At 38.6% G+C, this 19,764-nt stretch overlaps 1 protein-coding gene across 2 annotated transcripts in view; it reads left to right on the plus strand.

Moving 5' to 3' along the window:
* The window catches only part of ctnna2 (catenin (cadherin-associated protein), alpha 2), a 1,317,235-nt gene that overhangs the window by 629,793 nt on the left and 667,678 nt on the right, over window positions 1-19,764 (plus strand). For both annotated transcript variants that reach the window (XM_063047106.1, XM_063047107.1), the window contains one exon: window positions 12,328-12,408. In XM_063047106.1, the coding sequence (XP_062903176.1) occupies window positions 12,328-12,408 (81 nt within the window). The remainder of the gene's footprint in view (window positions 1-12,327; window positions 12,409-19,764) is intronic.

Here is a 19,764-nt window from a genome sequence, read left to right on the forward strand (position 1 = left end):
GTTCAAAGGAGTTTCAGGAAAATGATTCTGGGATTGAAAGTTGTTTGATGGCTCTGGGGCTGTACTCACTGGAATTCAGAAGAATGAGGGGTGACCTCACTGAATGTTAAAAGGCCTCAATAGAGTGGATGTTTCCTATAACAGCAGTGTCTCAGACTAGAGGACACAGCCTCAGAATAGGGGGATGTCCATTTAGAATAGAGATGGGGATGAATTTCTTTTTTTTCGTAATTTATTTTTTATTGAAGTTCATCATCAAACAAACATTTCCATAAGATGTATTTCAGATACTGTACATATATACCATATAGTCATATATGCCACAGATCTCCACATAATATTTATCTGAGATATACACTGATAGAAAAGAGAGAAAGAAACAACAAGCAAAAGGAGAAAACTATGTACAAATAGGAAGTGATCTTTTTTTTTAACAACATATTCATTGATTTGTGAGAATAAAATCAGGCCTGTGAGGTGTTGTGTAGTTAAACCATTTTTCTCAGTATTAATCAAAGTGTTCCAACTTATGATTAACAGATGCTGTTATCTTCTTCATTTTGTAAATGTCCATTGTAATTTCCATCCATGCATTTAAAGTTGGGCTCTCCTGTGATAACCATTTTCTGGTAAGAGTCATTTTACCAGCTGCCAGCAATATATTCATTAAATATTTATCTCTTTTCAACCATTCTTGAGGTACATACCCAAAATATATGGTCGTACTTTCTAAGGGTATTTCACATTTAAAGATGTCTTGCATTGTGTATCCCACTCCAAAACTTTGATAACGGGGCATTCCCAGAAAATATGATAATGGTTTGCATTTTGATTTCCACAATTTCTCCAGCAAACAGGGAGGTTACTATCATAATGGGATTTCTGAGAGGGTGTAATAAAATATCTTATCAAGTTTTTCCATCCGAACTCCCTCCATTTCTGTGAATTGGTACACTTCTATTGATACCTCCATATTATTGTCCATTCTTCCTCAGATATAATTATCCCTCATTCCTTCTCCCATTTTGTTTTAATGTATGAAGTCGAATGTGTTTTAAGATTTGACAAACCCTTATACATGCTTGAAATGATTCTATTACCGTTATAAGACCATAAGACAAAGGAGCAGAAGTAGGCCATTCGGTCCATTGAGTCTGCTCCGCCATTTTATCATGAGCTGATCCATTTTCTCCTATTTAGTACCACTCCTCTGCCTTCTCACCATAACCTTTGATGCCCTGGCTACTCAGATACCAATGACTTGGCCTCCACTGCTACCCGTGGCAACAAATTCCATAGATTCACCACCCTCTGACTAAAAAAATTTCTTCGCATTTCTGTCTAAAGGGCTCCCTTCAATCCTTAAGTCATGCCCTCTCGTACTAGACTCCCCCATCATGGGAAACAACTTTGCCACATCCACTCTGTCCATGCCTTTTAACATTCGAAATTTTTCTATAAGGGTCTCCCCTCATTCTTCTAAACTCCAAGGAATACAGTCCAAGAGCGGACAAACGTTCCTCATATGTTAACCCTCTCATTCCCAGAATCATTCTAGTGAATCTTCTCTGTACCCTCTCCAACGTCAGCACATCCTTTCTTAATAAGGAGACCAAAACTGCCCACAGTACTCCAAGTGAGGTCTCGCCAGCGTGTTATAGAGCCTCAACATCACATCCCTGCTCCTATACTCTATTCCTCTAGAAATGAATGCCAACATTGCATTCGCCTTCTTCACTACTGACTCAACCTGGAGGTTAACTTTAAGGGTATCCTGTACGAGGACTCCCAAGTCCCGTTGCATCTCAGAACTTTGAATTCTTTCTCCATTTAAATAATAGTCTGCCCGTTTATTTTTTCTGCCAAAGTGCATAGCCGTACACTTTCCAACATTGTACTTCATTTGCCACTTCTCTGCCCATTCTTCCAATCTATCCAAGTCTCTCTGCAGACTCTCCATTTCCTCAGCACTTCCGGCCCCTCCACCTATCTTCGTATCGTCAGCAAACTTAGCCACAAAGCCATCTATTCCATAATCTAAATTGTTGATGTACAATGTAAAAAGAAACGGCCCCAACACTGATCCCTGCGGAACACCACTGGTAACCTGCAGCCAACCAGAATAGGATCCCTTTATTCCCACTCTCTGTTTCCTGCCAATCAGCCAACGCTCTATCCACATATGTAACTTTCCCGTAATTCCATGGGCTGTTATCTTGTTAAGTAGCCTCATGTGGTGCACCTTGTCAAAGGCCTTCTGAAAATCCAAATATACAATATCCACTGCATCTCCCTTGTCTAGCCTACTGGTCATTTCCTCAAAAAATTGTAATAGGTTTGTCAGGCAGGATTTTCCTTTAAGGAATCCATGCTGAGTTCTGCCTATCTTGTCATATGCCTTCAGGTACTCTGTAACCTCATCCTTGACAATTGACTCCAACAACTTCCCAACCATGGATGTCAAGCTAACAGGTCTATTATTTCCTTTTTGCTTCCTTGCCCCCTTCTTAAATAGTGGAGTGACATTTGCAATCTTCCAGTCCTCCGGAACCATTCCAGAATCTATCGACTTTTGAAAGATCATCGCTAATGCCTCCGCAATCTCCACAGCTACTTCCTTCAGAACACGAGGGTGCATTCCATCTGGTCCAGGAGATTTATCTACCTTTAGCCTATTCAGCTTCCTGAGTACTTTCTCTGTCGTAATTGTGACTGCGCACACTTCTCTTCCCTGCCACCCTTGAGTGTCCGGTATACTGCTGTCTTCCTCAGTGAAGACTGATGCAAAATACTTGTTCATTTCCTCTGCCATTTCCTCATCTCCCATTACAATTTCTCCAGCATCATTTTCTATCGGTCCTATATCTACTCTCACCTGTCTTTTACTCTTTATGTACTTGAAAAAGCTTTTAGTATCCTCTTCGATATTATTTGCTAGCTTCCTTTCATAGTTAATCTTTTCTCTCTTAATGACCTTCTTGGTTTCCTTTTGTAAGGTTTTAAAAACTTCCCAATCCTCTCTCTTCCCACTAATTTTTGCTTCCTTGTATGCCCTCTCTTTTGCTTTAACTTTGGCTTTGACTTCTCTTGTCAACCACGGTTGCATCCTTTTTCCACTCCAAAATTTCTTTTTCTTTGGAATATACCTGTCTTGCACATTCCTCATTTCTCGCATAAACTCCAGCCACTGCTGCTCCGCTGTCTTTCCCGCCAGTGTCTCTTTCCAGTCAACTTTGGCCAGTTCCTCTCTCATGCCACTGTAATTTCCTTTACTCCACCGAAATACTGACACATCAGATTTCGGCTTCTCTTTTTCTAATTTCACAGTGAACTCAATCATGTTATGATCACTGCCTCCTAAGGGTTCCTTCACCTCAATCTCTCCAATCACCTTCTGTTCATTACACAATACCCAATCCAGTACAGCCGATCCCCTAGTGGGCTCAACAACAAGCTGTTCTAAAAAGCCATCTCGCAGACATTCTACAAATTCTCTCTCTTGAGATCCAGTGCTGACCTGATTTTCCCAATCTACTCGCATGTTAAAATCCCCCACCATTATCATAACACTGCCCTTCTGACAAGCCTTTTCTATTTCCAGTTGTGAAATTATCTGAATTATATGCTTTTCTAAATAGCTCGATCAAACATGTACTTGCCTTGGTTACATTTTTAACCGTCCTATTAACATACTGCCGCATATGTAAATACCAATAAAAGTCTTGTTTTTCTAATGTATTTCTCTTTAAGCATTTCAAAACTGAACAGTGTACCTTCTTTCATTGTATTGCAAAGAACTGTTATTCCTTTGGCTGTCCAGTCCTCAAATCTAGCATCCAGTTTATTCGCGTAAAATTCGAGTCATATGCACACCCTTTAAGAATTGCAATATCTCCCTCTAGTTTATATTCTTTTATAATAGTTTTCCATATTTTACGAGTCCATTTCACCCATGGGTTATCAATAGTATTTATGTACTGTAGGTTGTTAACAGCCAAAATTGCCTGTATGGGGATGGGAAGTATCCCCTCCTCAATGTTTTTCTATTGAGCGTTATATGATGGGTTGCACCAACATATCACAGCTCTCAACTGTGCTGCAGAATAATAATCTCTAAGAGAAGGTAGGACCCATTCCCCCTTTTCCTTGGCTAATTGCAAAGTTTTGAGACAAACTCTTGGCCTTTTACCTTGCTATATATATCTTGATAGCATTTTGTTCTATTCATTGAATTGATTTTGATTATTCTCTATTGGTAGGGTCAGAAAGAGATGTAATAGTCTGGGCAGTATATTCATTTCAATACAAACCCCATTTCCAGAAAAGTTGGGATATTTTCCAAAATGCAATAAAAACAAAAATCTGTATTATGTTAATTCATGTGAATCTTTATTTAACTGACAAAAGTACAAAGAAAAGATTTTCAATAGCTTTACTGACCAACCTAATTGTATTTTGTAAATATACACAAATTTAGAATTTGATGGCTGCAACACACTCAACAAAAGTTGCGACAGAGTTAAAATAAGATTGAAAAGTGCACAGAAAAGTTATGCTACTGTGACAATTATAGCCACCTGGTCTCGGGAGTACTTTGGAAAACCAAAGTACTCAACACAGTCCATCGCTGCATCCAGAAATGCAACTTGAAACTGTATTATGCAAGGAGAAAGCCATACGTCAGCTCTATACAGAAACGCCGGCGAGTTCTGTGTGCCTGAGCTCATCTCAGATTTACCGAAAGACTGTGGAACGGTGTGCTGTGGTCAGATGAGTCCACATTTCAGCTAGTTTTCGGAAAAAATGGGCTTCGAGTTCTCCGTGCCAAAGATGAAAACGACCATCCAGATTGTTATCAGCGAAAGGTGCAAATGCCAGCATCTGTGATGGTATGGGGGTGCATCAGTGCCCACGGCATGGGTGAGATGCATGTATGTGAAGGTACCATTGACTCTGAGGCGTATATTAGGATTTTAGAGAGACATATGTTGCCATCAAGGCGAATTCTCTTCCCGGGACGTCCATGCTTATTTCAGCAGGACAATGCCAGACCACATTCTGCACGGGCTACAACAGCGTGGCTTTGTAGACACAGAGTGCGTGTGCTTGACTGGCCTGCTGCCAGTCCAGATCTATCTCCTATTGAAAATGTATGGCACATCATGAAGAGGAGAATCAGACAACGGATACCACGGACTGTTGAGCAGCTGAAGTCTTATATCAAGCAAGAATAGACAAAATTTCCAATTGCAAATCTACTACAATTAGTATCCTCAGTTCCAAAACAATTAAAAAGTGTTATTAAAAGGAAAGGTGATGTAACACAATGGTAAACCTGCCTCTGTCCCAACTTTTGTTGAGTGTGTTGCAACCATCAAATTCTAAATTTGCGTATGTTTACAAAATACAATAAAGTTGGTCAGTAAAACTATTGAAAATCTTTTCTTTGTATTTTTAAATAAAGGTTCACGTGAATTAACATATCACAGATTTTTGTTTTATTGCATTTTGGAAAATATCCCAACTTTTCTGGAAATGGGGTCTGTAGATTCAATCCTTGAACTGAGACTAAAAAAAGGAATTAGGTTCCACCTTGTTATATCTTCTTTTATATATATATATATGTGTGTGGGCTGATAATTGCATTCTGATAATTTTGCCAAATCTTTTGGCATAATGATGCCCAAATATTTGAAAGACTCTGTCTGCCATGCCCAGGGATATCTACTTTCAATTTCTCCTGGTGGGCGATAGTTATATGAAAGTAACTGAGTTTTACCTATGTTGATCTTGTATCCTGATAATTGACCATATTGTTCAAAGGATTACATCAAGTTAGGTAAAGTTGGTTGCTCTAGATAGATCAAAACATCATCCGCGTAACAGGCCGATTTATGTCTGTCCCTTTAATAGTAACTCCCCTGATATCTTCATTTTGTCTGAAGTATTGAGCTAATGGTTCCAGATATAATGCGAAGAGTAGCGGTGACCATGCACAACCCTGTCTCGTGCTCCTTTCTAGGGTAAAACTATTTGATAAATATCCAATGATTTTCATCCTAGCAGTAGGGTTGTCATATAGTGCCTGTATAGTTTTAATAATTGTGTCATGGAAAGCAAATCTATGTAAAACTCTGTAAAGAAAGTTCCAATTAACCGAATTAAATGCCTTTTCAGCGTCCACACTTATCACCATTGCTTTGATTTTATTTTTTTGTATATGATCCATAATGTGAGGTCTCCTTCGTATATTGTCTTCTGTTTAGCGTTGTTGTATAAAACCTGTCTGATCCTTATGTATCAGTATGGGTAGAAACTCTTTTGATGTTTGGCCATGATGGAGATAAATAATCTATAATCTACATTAAGAACGGATACAGTATTGGTCTAAATGATCCACATTCCATTTTATCCTTGCCTTTGTGGTAAAGCTGAGATTATCGCTTCCTTCCAGTTGGGTGGCATTTGTGCCTTTTTTAGAGCCCAGTTCAGTGTGGGGATTAACTCATTTTAAAATTCTTTGTACCACTCTGCCATATATCCATCTGATCCTGGTGACTTGCTTAATTTAAGCCTACTAATTGCAGCTTTTATTTCAACTACAGTTATGTCAGCAGTCATTGTTCTATTTTGTTCTTCACTTAAAGTGGGTAACTCTAGAGAATTCAGGAAGGTGTCAATTTGGGTTATGCTTCCCCCTGGAACTTTGGAATATAGAGTTTTGTAAAACACTTCAAAAGTTTCTTGAATTTCACTTAGCTTATTTTTTATCTTTTTTTTGTTCTTGGATCCCTAATTCTATTAACTGTATTTTCTGCTATTTTTTTTCAGTTTCCACGCCAGTATTTTCATAGACTTAGATCCACTTTCATAATGTCTCTGTTTCAGAAACACTAAATTTTTCCTGATTTCTTGTGTCGCCAAACTATTAATTTCATTCCTAATTTTTTAAAATTTCCTCTAATTGTATCCTGTGCAAAATTCAATTTGTGTTTTTTTTCTAGATCCTTCAGCCCATTTTGTAATTCCTCTAATGTTTTATTCCTTATTTTTTTCTTATATGAAGATATCGCTATAATTTTCCCTCTTAAGACAGCCTTCAGAGTATCCCATAGAATGGGAGGTGAAACCTCTCCATTATCATTGAATTCTAAGTAAAGACCAATTTCTTTTTAAATTTGTTCCTTAAAGTAGGGATCATTGAGTAGACTTGAATTTAGTTTCCAAATAGTATTCTTTGGTTGTAGGTCAAAATCAACAGATAAATATGTAGGTGCATGGTCATTTACATCTATTGTCACAATTCTACAGGTCTTTATTTTGTCTTTGTCTTTTCTAAATGTTATGAAATGGTCTATTCTTGTATATACAGAAGGGGGGGTGCAGAATAATGACTGTAATCCCTTCTGTCGGGGAAAAGGTCCCTCCATATATCAATTAGACCAACATCCTCAAAAGGTGTATTAACTTTCTTATGTAAGGATTATATTTCATAGGTTTTTCTATTGGAAGAGTCTTAATTGTGAATTTAAGTCTCCCCCCCCCCCCCACATAGCAGGATAGCAGGAGACCTTCTGTTTCCGTTACCATAATATTAGTAATTTTCTGAAAGAAACTAATATCACTTCCTGGGGGGCGCGTATATATTCAATAGAGTAACTGAATTTCTGTCTATATTCCCCCTTACCAGAATATATCTGCCCTCCTTATCTCCCATTTCGAATGCTTTTTCAGAATTTAGTTTGCTTGAGTTAAGAATAGCAACTCCTCTCCTATGTCTTGATTTATATGAGGAGAAAAACAAATTAGTGAAGCCCATTCTCTTTGGTTTTCCATGTTCATTATCAGTTAAGTGAGTTTCCTGTAAATATACTACATGGGCTAGTTCTTTTTTCATTTTGGATAGAATTTTACTGCGTTTGATGGATTTAACAGCCCATTGACATTAAAAGAAATGAATTTTACTTTGTCCTTGGCCATGTGTATTTATCTGTCAATATATAGAACATAGAACAGAACAGCACAGTACAAGCCCTTCAGCCCACAATGTTGTGCCGACCCTTAAACCCTGCCTCCCATATACACCCCGCTCACCTTAAATTCCTCCATGTACCTGTCTAGTAGTCTCTTAAATTTCACTAGTGTATCTGCCTCCACCACTGACTCAAGCAATGCATTCCACGCACCAACCACTCTCTGAGTAAAAAACCTTCCTCTAATATCCCCCTTGAACTTCCCACCCCTTACCTTAAAGCATGTCCTCTTGTATTGAGCAGTGGTGCCCCGGGGAAGAGGCACTGGTTGACCACTCTATCTATTCCTCTTAACATCTTGTACACCTCTATCATGTCTCCTCTTATCCTCCTTCTCCCCAGAGAGTAAAGCCCTAGCTCCCTTAATCTCTGATCATAATGCATACTCTCTAAACCAGGCAGCATCCTGGTAAATCTCTTCTGTACCCTTTCCAATGCTTCCACATCCTTCCTATAGTGAGGCAACCAGAACTGGACACAGTACTCCAAGTGTGGCCTAACCAGAGTTTTTTATAGAGCTGCATCATTACCCCACGACTCTTAAACTCTATTCCTCCACTTATAAAAGCTAACAGCCCATAAGCTTTCTTAACTACCCTATCTACCTGTGAGGCAACTTTCAGGGATCTGTGTACAAGTATCCCCAGATCCCTCTGCTCCTCCACACTTCCAAGTATCCTGTCATTTACTTTGTATCATTGAAATTAGCAGAATAAAACTTAATCGATCTACTCCCTAAATAAAATAGGAAGGTAATTGGGAAACTTAGCTTTGTACTAGCTTAGTAATATTAAGTGTTATTTGGTAATTGGAAAGACATGATATACAACACTGTGTAAAAGTCTTAGGCACCCTACCTCTCTCTCTGTCTCTATCAGGCATCCGTTAGTCTTGCGAGAGCATGGATCTGCGCTTGGAAAGTCTTCACTCTCCAGGGCACAGGCCTGGGCAAGGTTGTATGGAAGACCAGCAGTTGCCCATGCTGCAAGTCTCCCCTCTCCACAACACCAATGTTGTCCAAGGGAAGGGCATTAGGACCCATACAGCTTGGCACCGGTGTCATCGCAGAGCACTGTGTGATTAAGTGCCTTGCTCAAGGACACAACACGCTGCCTCGGCTGGGGCTCGAACTCACGACCTCCAGATCACTCGTCGAATGCCTTAACCACTTGGCCACGTGCCCTGCTACTGGTAGAGTTGAGATATTGGAAGGCAATGACTTCCTTGAACAGTCTAAAAATGTTTTAATTCCATTGTACAAATAACTTTTTTCTGTTGGATTACTAACAGGGAAAGATTAAACAAAATAATTAGCTGGTACACAATCATGCATGTCAGTAAAGTCAATTTCCAGCAATTTGAAATACTTATATAGAACCTCTAAGTATTTTGTTAAGTGGAGTTAATATTGGATGTTAACTTTCCTCATGGTTATAATGTTTAATTTCCCAGAAAGCATAAAATTGTATTACGGTATTAATGTAGTACAACTTGTTCTAATAATGCCAAATTACTTAAAATTGCTCTCTCTTGACTACCATGATGGACGGTCATAAACATATTTAGAAAGGAAAAGGGGAAAACATCACTAATTAGTGGTTACTTTTCATTGGAGTAAGTAAGATATACAGTAATAATGAGGAACTCAGCTGTCTCTGCCCTACATAGAAGGTAAAAATAAGGGCTGATCTAAGCACATTTCAGCCAATATTCTGCTGTATATATCAAACCTTTTGCCATATATATATATAAGACCATAAGATAATGGAGCAAAATTAGGCCTTTTTGTCCATTTAGTATGCTCTGCCATTTTATCCAATTTTTCTCTCAGCCCCATTCTCCTGTCTTCCCCCTATATCCCTTCATGCCCTGACTAATCAAGGATCTATCAGGTTCTGCCTTAAATATACATAAAGACTTGGCCTCCATAGCTGCTTGTGGCATTGGCAAAGAACTCCACAGATTCACCACTCTCTGGCTAGAGATACCACGCTCTGGCTAAAGAATTATATATATATATATATATATATATATATATATTTATATACATACAGCATCTATGGAAAAGAGTAAATAATCAATATTTCAGGCCAAAACCCTTCATCAGGAAGGGTCTCTGGCATTTTGTATGTGTTGCCTGTATATATATATTTTTTTAATTGTGTACTTTATTAGAAAGAATTAATGGAATTATCTGACATAGTTTCCCATTGAAGTAAAAGCGACATGTTTCATTCGGTTTGAATGTGGAATATTTCACTTCACTGACCAATATATCTTTGTTGACATGTATAAAAGTCGAACAGACTTGGTATTTTACTTTACTTCCCCTGGCTGTAGCCTAGTAGGAAATATATGGTTAGTATAAATAGATTTTGAATGATAGCAACCCGTTGCCTTTGGGACATAGGAGGCAGACGAGAAGGCAAAGTTGACCATCATTTCTAGTTTGTAGACAGAACAAAAATTGCCTGTGTGGAAACTCAAGACTTAATGGAAATATTGTTTACTGCACACAGTGTGGGGCAGGACAAGCAGTACTGGATTTGGGTGTAGCTGTCTTTCTCCAAGATGCAACTAGGCCACAATACCTCACAAAAAAGAGATGTCAACATTTTTAGCGCTTGCAGTTTGCTTACAGAGAGAGAAAAACAATCATTTTACTGTGCAGACTCTATGTAATATGTGCACTAAATAAACCAACCCTTGTTATTTTTCAGACATATCACAATACTATTAGGGCTCATTCTGAAGAATACAACACCTGAAAGAAATAGTTGTTATTTGCATCCCTAAAGATGTCATGCTGACAAATGTAGGTTTTATTCATAGTATTGTAAGTTATTGGCAAAGGAACTAAAGATGAGGCGAGGAAACATATTGCAAACTTTCCATGCAGTCCTTTCAACCGAAATAAAACTTAATTAGTGCTGAGAGTTGAATAAAATATTATCCAAATGGCTTGGCAAGGGACAGAAGATATAGAAGCAGAATTAGGCCATTTGGCCCATTGAGTGTGCTCTGCCATTCCATCACAGCTGATCTATTATCCTTCTCAACCCCATTCTCTGCCTCATCCCCTTAACCTTTGATGTCCTCACTAATCAGGAACCAATCAACCTCTGTTTTAAATGCACCCAATGATTTGGCCTCCACAGCCCTCTGAATTCCACAGATTCACCACACTCTGGCTAGAGAAATTGCTCCTCATCTCTGTTCTAATGGGACATCCTCCTATTCTGAGGCTGCGCCTTCAGGTCTGAGACTCCACTATGGGAAACATCCTATCCACATTCACTATGTAGGTCTTTCAGTATTCAATAGATTTCATTGAGATGTAGATTATTTGTACTGACTGTTTTTGACTCCCATACCCACACATTGCATGAATTAATGGACTGGCTTTATATTTTTCAAATTTATTGCTGCTTATAGTTGATACTATAACAGTGCTTTGCAGACATTAGATTTGTCTGTTACGTTATATTTGGATATGCTATATAGTAAAAATACAATACAGGTACAAATATGTTATACCTGAACCAAAAATATGCCAATCTTTTCTCTGCAGAGACTTTTACTGTGATACAAAAAGATTAGATTGGAAGATAAAGAATCTCTCTTTTCAGCATTTGTAGAACTTACACTCGTCTTCAGATTGATCTTCTTTATTTTCTGTTCCTTCTACAAGCTTTCATATTCTTCAAGTACTTAGTCTTTAACCTATCGTTGTTCGCCACTTGTGGCAAAATATTTCACACTTCAACAGTTCTTTGTATTGATTTTTTTTATTTTTACCCTTTATATATAAAGTTATTTCAGAACATCAGTTTAGGAATTTGGAATGTATATCCATATAGATTTCCTGCTACTACAAAAGAGGTTTGATATTTTATCAGGTTACAACAGGAATCCCAACAATGTTACATTAGATTTGGAGGATCTTTTTGCTGTATTAAAGCCCCAATAACTTTTCTTCCTTAATGATTTCTTAATAGTTTTCTTAGTGTTTTTCCTTGAACCACTGACTATTGTGGCAGGTTATTTGCGTACTAGAGAAAGAGCCAATTTTTGACTTCATGACTTACAACAGGTGACATATAAAAACAGAATGATTATCATACATTATTTCATTCATGTATGGCCGATAGTGTTTCCCGTGTTCATGGAATCAATTTGCTCAGGTGAAGTTCATAATTGAATGGTTAGTCAAATAAACTTATCACTGTGTTGATAAGTTTACTTAACAATTTAAGGGGTATGATATTAATTATATTTTATTGTTTTCTTTCAGACTGGGAGAAAGGAGAAAGGAGACCCTCTTAATGCTGCCATCGAGAAAATGACAAAGAAAACCCGAGATCTGCGTCGGCAGGTATAGTTTTATTCTCTTCAGTTTTGATCTGAATTATTTCTTGATATCTGAGAAACAGTTTTGGGAATGAAAGAATTAGGATAACTATTGTTTCATTTCACATATTAGGAGGGAAATGTCATGAAGGGAAGTGTGGGGAATGCCTTCATTCACATCCTCACCTGTTTAAGAAAGTCTTTATTTTAGTATCTGAATAGGGCCTTGAAATTTCCTCGAACTGCATTGTACTGTGTTTGTATTCCAAAGTGGTTCAGCACTTTAAATAACCTGGGTTGGTATCCCGATTGGAACACTGCGATTTGACCTTGGTGACTTGTGTGTAAACTAGCAGATTTGTGTCTTCACTGAAGCAAGCTCTTCCTGCTTTGACACTAATTGGGACCAAGTTGTATTCTCACTCACAGAGGTCATAGGGATGAATAGCATGGGAGTTGAGTAGCAGTCACAATGATGTGGGAAACAGCACACAGTTGGACTGAATAGTGGAAGGTTTCTTAACCTGGGAATATGTGACCCAGATCGGGGAATAATTATTCCACAGCGCACTCATTTCTACAGGAACATATTTTTTTCTAATGCTGGGCTGCACGCACACTAACAGGAATATATATATATATATCTTCTTAGGAGACAAAGACAATCCACAAAATGATGCCCAGTTCCATTTTTGACTGTGCAGTTTCCTTTTCATGTTTTGTGATGCTCCAATTTCTTTTACTTCATTACTTTAACTTGAAATGCTTCCTTCTAATTATTTGAAACACTTACAAAATGCTAGAGGAACTCAGCAGTTCAAGTGGCATCTCTGGAAATGAATGAACTGATAATGTTTCAGGCCGAGACTCTTCATCTGGATTCCTTCTAATTATTAATCTCATATTTGAATTAACAAAAAAGAGACCATTTAGCCCATCAAGCTTGTGACAGTTTTCCTGAGCACTTCTTTCTGTCCATTTCCCCCGACTTTTTAATCCTGTAAACTGTTCTCTCTCACATGCACTTTACTCCACCATGATTCTTACATATACATCATTGATAATTTGCAGTAACCAATTAACCTGACTACTGCATGGTTGTAGCTGGGCCCACCACATCTGGATTGGTTTTGAAGAGCTCTTGTTTTACACTTGATGGCAAAGCTACTGTTTAAACTAGTACTCTATTGGAGGCAAAGGTAGCTACAGGAAGCTTGTTACCAACTGTCTCTAAAGACAACCTTTTATCTGTAATAACAGGCTAATAGTTCATTGAGGATTCACACAACAATTTGGAATCCTTCATTTGGTTATATCTGCTATTTCTTATTTCAAATAGACACTCATGTGTTCTACATTGCCTCACTTATTCGAGAAAAGACTCCCCTTCTTTATTTTTAGTTATTCTCCTATCGGTGTTTCCAATTTAAATGTTCAGGTAAAATCAATTTTGATACTACCTTTGATTCTATTTTCTCTAATCTCCTCAACACAGAGCTGGTTAAACCACAATGTGAAAACAAAATACAGGTCGACCTTCACTAATCTGGCACCATTGGGACCTGAGGAGTGCCGGATTAGTGAAGATGCCAAATTACAGAAGGATCACATTAGGCATAATCAGTGCCGGATTATTGAAGGAACCGGATTACAGGTAGTCGGATTTGTGAAGGTCGACCTGTACTAAAAATACTCAGCTGTTCAGACAGTTTCCAAGGAGACAGAGAGAGAGAGAGAGAGAGAGAGAGAGAGAGAGAGAGAGAGAGAGAGAGAGAGAGAGAGAGAAAGTTAACAACTCAGGTTGATGACCCTCCTTCAGAACAGAAAGTAATAGAAAACAGGCATGTTTAAATGCACAGAAAAGAAGCAGAATGGGGAAAATAAAGGGAATATCCTGAATAGATTTGGGCACAATTGAAGGCCAATGATTGGCATTGAATGGAAGCTGCTGAAGGTTTGTTAATGACAGCTAATCTGTCTGGAAGTGGTACAATCAGAGGATAGGCAGATGTTGGGGGGTGGTGGGGGGGGACACAAATTGCTGAGTTTGTGAATACAGAACATAATAGTTGCTAGAAATCTGAAATAAAAGAGCATGCTGGGAAGCTGAGTGGGTAAGACTGCTTTTGTGAAAAGAGATAAATTGACTTACAACAATAGTTGTCAGAATTTTAGTCATGTAATATGCTCACTATATAGCATTTGGTCATGCCATATGATGACATATCTCACAAAATGCTGAAGGAACTCAGCAAGCCAGGCTGCATCTGGGAAAAGAGTACAGTTGATGTTTCAGCCTGAAACCCTTTGGCAGGTCTGGAGAAAAAAGCTAGGGAGTAGATTTAAAAGGTGCGGGGAGGGGAGAGAGAACACAAGGTGAGAGGTGAAACCTGAAGCAGGAAAGATGAAGTAAAGAGCTGGGAAATTGATTGGTGAAAGAGACAGAATGCGATGGAAGAAAGAACGGGGGAGAAGCACCAGAGGGAGGTGATAGACAGGCAAGGAGATAAGTTGAGGGAGGGAAAAGGGGGTAGGAAGTGGTGAAGGGGTGGGGGTTAGGAGCATCACCGGAAGTTAGAGAAGTCTATGTTCATGCCATCAGGTTGGAGGCTACCCAAACAGAATATAAGGTGTTGTTCCTCCAACCTAAAGTGGCCTCATCATGACAGTGGAGGAGTCCATGGATGAACAGACTTGGAATGGGAAGTGGACTTAAAATGGATAGACACTGGGAGATTCCGCTTTTTCTGACTTTTTCTGGGGAAGGGTGCTGGTCACTGCAACCTGTTGGAGAAGGGATAGACAACTAGAATTGGTGGGGGAGGGGAGAACATGGCTCGATCAAAAGGAGACAAATTTACACATTTCTCCATCCTTCTGATCTAGCCATGTATAGGTTATATACAGCTGCAAAAATGGCATATATTTCAGCTGGGTAGTCTACAAATTATACCATTTAGTTGTGGTGAAATCTATGGCATTGTTCTTCAAATTTTTTAAGACCTTAAGACAAAGGAGCAGAATTAGTCCTTTTGGCCCATTGAGTCTGCTCATCCATTTCATCATGGATGGTCCATATATTCCCACTCTTTGCCTCCTGCAAACCAGCCAATCCTCTATCCGTGCTAGTATCTTTCCTCTAATACCATGGGCACTTAACTTGTTAAGCAGCCTCATGTGTGGCACCTTGTCAAAGGCTTTCTGAAGATCCAAGTACACCACATCTACCAATTCTTCTTTGTCTATCCTGCTTGTTATTTCCTCAAAAAGTTCCAATGCATGTGTCAGGCAAGATTTTCCTTTAAAGGAAACCATGCTGACTTTGGCCTGTTTATTCATGTGCTTCCAAGTACGCTGACACTGCATCCTTAACAATCAACTCCAACATCTTCCCAACCACAGAGGCTAGGCTAACTGTCCTTTAATTTCCTTTCTTCTGCCTCCCTCTCTTCTTGAAGAGTTAAGTGACATTTGCAATTTAATGGTCCTCAGCAGCCATGCCAGAATATAGTGATTCTTGAAAGATTATTACCAATGCTTCCAGAATCCTCCCCAGCCACCCCTTTCAGAACCCTGGGTATAGTGCATCTGGTCCAGGTGACTTATCCACCTTCAGACCTTTCAGCATCTCCGTATTCATAACAATTGCACTCATTTCTGTCCACTGACACTCTCAAACTTCTGGCATACAACTAGTATCTTCCACAGTGAAGATTGATTCAAAATATTCATTTAGTTCGTCTCCCATTTCCACCTAGCTTAATTTTCCAGCAGTCCGATATTTACTTGGGCCTCTCTTAATATATCTGAAAAATCTTTTGGTATCCTCTTTGATATCATTATCTAGCTTACCTTCATATTTTGTTATTTCCCTCCTTGTGGCTTTTTAGTTGGTTATTAAAAGCTTCCCATCCTGTAACTTCCTACATTTTTTGCTTGATAATATTCCCTCTCTTTGCACTTATGTTGTTTTTGCCTTCCCTTGTCAGCCAGAATTGTGTTATTCTGCCTTTTGAAAACTTCTTTCGGATGTATCTATTCTACGCCTTCCGAATTGCTTTCTGAAACTCCAGCCTTTGATGTTCTGCCAGCTTCCTTTCTAGTGTCCCCATCCGTTTCTTCCAGGTTAATTGGTCTTGTCGATGTTGGGGCAACACTAAGAGCACTGAACATAGCACATTAAGTTAGAGAAGATTTATGTGAATTTTTGCATGGCCTGAAAGAGCTGTTTAGATTCCTGGATGGGAAGGAAGGAGGAGGTGTAGGTATAAATTTAACTCTGCTGTTGCTGAAGTACCAGGGAATGGGGTTGGACAGGTGGGAATAGATGAACAAGCTAGGGAATCATGGAGAGAGTGGTCCATGCAAAAGGCAGAAAACAAAGTGGGAGTGTGTGAATTATGACAGGTGGTGGGAGCCCACTACATCTGGCAGAAATGACAAATGATAGTATGGATGTGGAAGTTGATAGGGTGAAAGGTGAAGACTATAGGAACTCTGTATCTGTTCTTTCTGGGATGGAATGGTAGGTGAGAGCAGAAGTAGGGGGAATGGCAAGTAAGGGCTCCATCAGCTACTGGAGAGTCACATTTCCTGAAGAAAAGAGGATACTTCAGATGCTGTGGAGCGGAAAACCTCATCATGAGAATAGATATGGTGGATGCGGAAAAACTGAGAGAAAAGAATGTGGTTCATTTAGGAGACTGGGCGGGAGTAACAAGGCTGTTGCCTGATTAAAGCATTAGGAAATTAATATTTGGTCTGCTATTTTGAGATAGCAAGATTTTGAGCAAAAGAATTGCGGCTGTCAGATACCAAATGGATAAGGTCCACTGGAGAAAGAAACATCTTATGCTACATAAAAACATAGTTAAAGCATGATTTTTTTGATTCATAGATGGATTCTCTATCGTAGATGACAGTTCTTTTCAGCAATTGTGTTTTTATTGCTTAATTGGATCCAAAGTAACAATCATTTCATTTTTCTTTACACTTGTCTACTGAAGTATGACACGAAACAATCCTGAATCTCAAATCTTCAATTTGCTGATGGAGACAACTTTTTGAACTAATTGTGCAGTAAATCTTGCACTTTATAACTATTTCAATATAATAGAGACAGGCCACTTTTCCAGTTCAATTCCACATACTGTTGTGATTATGAAACTTAGATTCAAACTGCTGACAAATGATTGTAATGTGTTTAGCATTTTGATCTGTTAAATGATGTCTCTTATATGTCCTAACATTTGATGTGATTTGAATGTTAATTTGTTAAGTGGCATTGTAGATGACTTAATGATTTTTTTTATGCAAGCAATCCAAAGTGTGTCAAAACAAAATTGAAAATTTATCATTTTAGATGATTGTTGAAACCACAATTGTATTGTTGGGTAAGAAATTTCAGATAAGCATTTAATTGTTAGCTGCTTATTAGTTTTTATCAGAATATCTGATAAAAACTCATGGACTGTGTGCATAGAGATGTATGTATATACATACATGAAGACATTGCAATAACACATGTTGATTTACATCAGTTTATCTTGTGCACTGGTCAACTGCTATTGCATTCTCATGAGCAATAGTTATCCTCCTCGTTCTCCAACCACTCTGCCTCTATGCTTCATAATTTTAAATTCTTCTAGCTGATCTCTTCTCAACAACTTTTGTTTCCAAAAGAACAGCATAAGCTTTTCAGTGTATCCATGTAGCTAAGATTCTTCATTCTTGGAATCATTCCAGTAAATCTCTTTAGAGTCTTTCTCAAGCAAGATGCCTAGAGTTTTTCTAAAGCAGATGCTTTATTAGGATTTTTCTTGACTTTTTTACTTTATAAATCTCTATACAAGCTTGAAATCTGCCAAAAACAAAACTTCCCAGTGGCCACACATTTTAAGTCTGATTCCCATTCCTGTTCTGACATATCCTCCTCTTGTGCCACTATGAGGCCACCCTCAGGGTGCAGGACCAACACCTTACATTCCTTCTGGGTAGCCTCCAATCTGTTGGTATGAATATCGCTTTCTCCTTCCAGTAAAATAATTTTCTGCAGATCTGCAGATGCTGGAATTTCAAGCAACACACATAAAAATTGCTGGTGAACGCAGCAGGCCAGGCAGCATCTATAGAAGAGATAGTATCTCTTCTTTCAGTTAGTCCTGATGAAGGGTCTCAGCCCGAAACACTACTGTACCTCTTCCTATAGATGCTGCCTGGCCTGCTGCGTTCACCAGCAATTTTTATGTGTGTTGCAAATCTATTTTCCTTTACTAGGACTCCAGCGGTTTCTATTTTCTTAGTAAAAGCTGATAGTTCTCTTTTTCAGACTTCACTTTTCCTCTTACTATTACCTCTGGATTTATTTTTTATGTTTTCTTAAACTCTCTCTTTAAACATATCATTTCCTCCTCTACTTCCCCTCAAAATGTCCTGTGATCAGCCCAGAACCTGAGTGTTAACAATCTGTCATCTCTCTTTGAGAAGCTCTGGTATTAATTGTCCAATTTTTCTCTTGTGTGAAGTTCAAAGTTCTAAGTTAATTTATTATCAAGTATTTATATGATTGATATATATATATATATCTTGAGATTCATTTCCTTGCATGCATTTACAGAACATGAGTTGTAAAGAGTTCTTAAAAGTAATCCTGCAGGTCATAGAAACAGTTCAGAGTAATAGTGAATGAAACTATCCATGCTGGTTCAGGAACCTGAATGTTGTAGGGTAATAGCTTTTCCTGAACCTTGTGATGTGGGGCCTAAACTTTCAGTATCTCTCGTCCGATCGTAGTAGCAAGAAAAGGGCATGGCCTGGATAGTTGGGATATTTAAGAAAGATGTTGCTTTCTTGTGGCAACGTATCATGTAAATGTACTCAATGGCGAAGAGGGTTTTTCCTGTGGTGAACCGGGCTGTATCGAGCATTTTCTGAAGCTTCTTCTGTTTCTGGCCTTTGGTGTTTCCATACCAGGCCAAAATGCAGCTTACCCTCCACTGTGTATTTATAGAAGCTTGTCAAAGATTTTGGTGGTATGCCAAACCTACACAAATGTCTAATAGAGTAAAGGTGCTGTAGTGCCTTCTTTGTGATAGCATTTATAATACATGCTGGCCCCAGGACAGATCCTCTCAATGTTAATGCTAAGGAATTTAAAAAGTTATTGATCTTGCCCCCCTCCAGTCCCCTCATGAGCACTTACTTATGATCCTCCATTTTCTTTCTCCTGTAGTTAATAAGCAGCTCTTTGGTTTTGATGGCGTTGAGCTGTTGTGTGACATCACACAACCAGATTTTCAATCTCCCTCCTATATATTGATTCAGTATCACTTTTGATTTGGCTAATAACAGTGGTGTCATCAGCAAGCTTAAATACGTCATT

The sequence above is a fragment of the Mobula hypostoma genome, chromosome 4, assembly GCF_963921235.1.
Source record: "Mobula hypostoma chromosome 4, sMobHyp1.1, whole genome shotgun sequence".
NCBI classification, from domain to species: Eukaryota; Metazoa; Chordata; class Chondrichthyes; order Myliobatiformes; family Myliobatidae; genus Mobula; species Mobula hypostoma.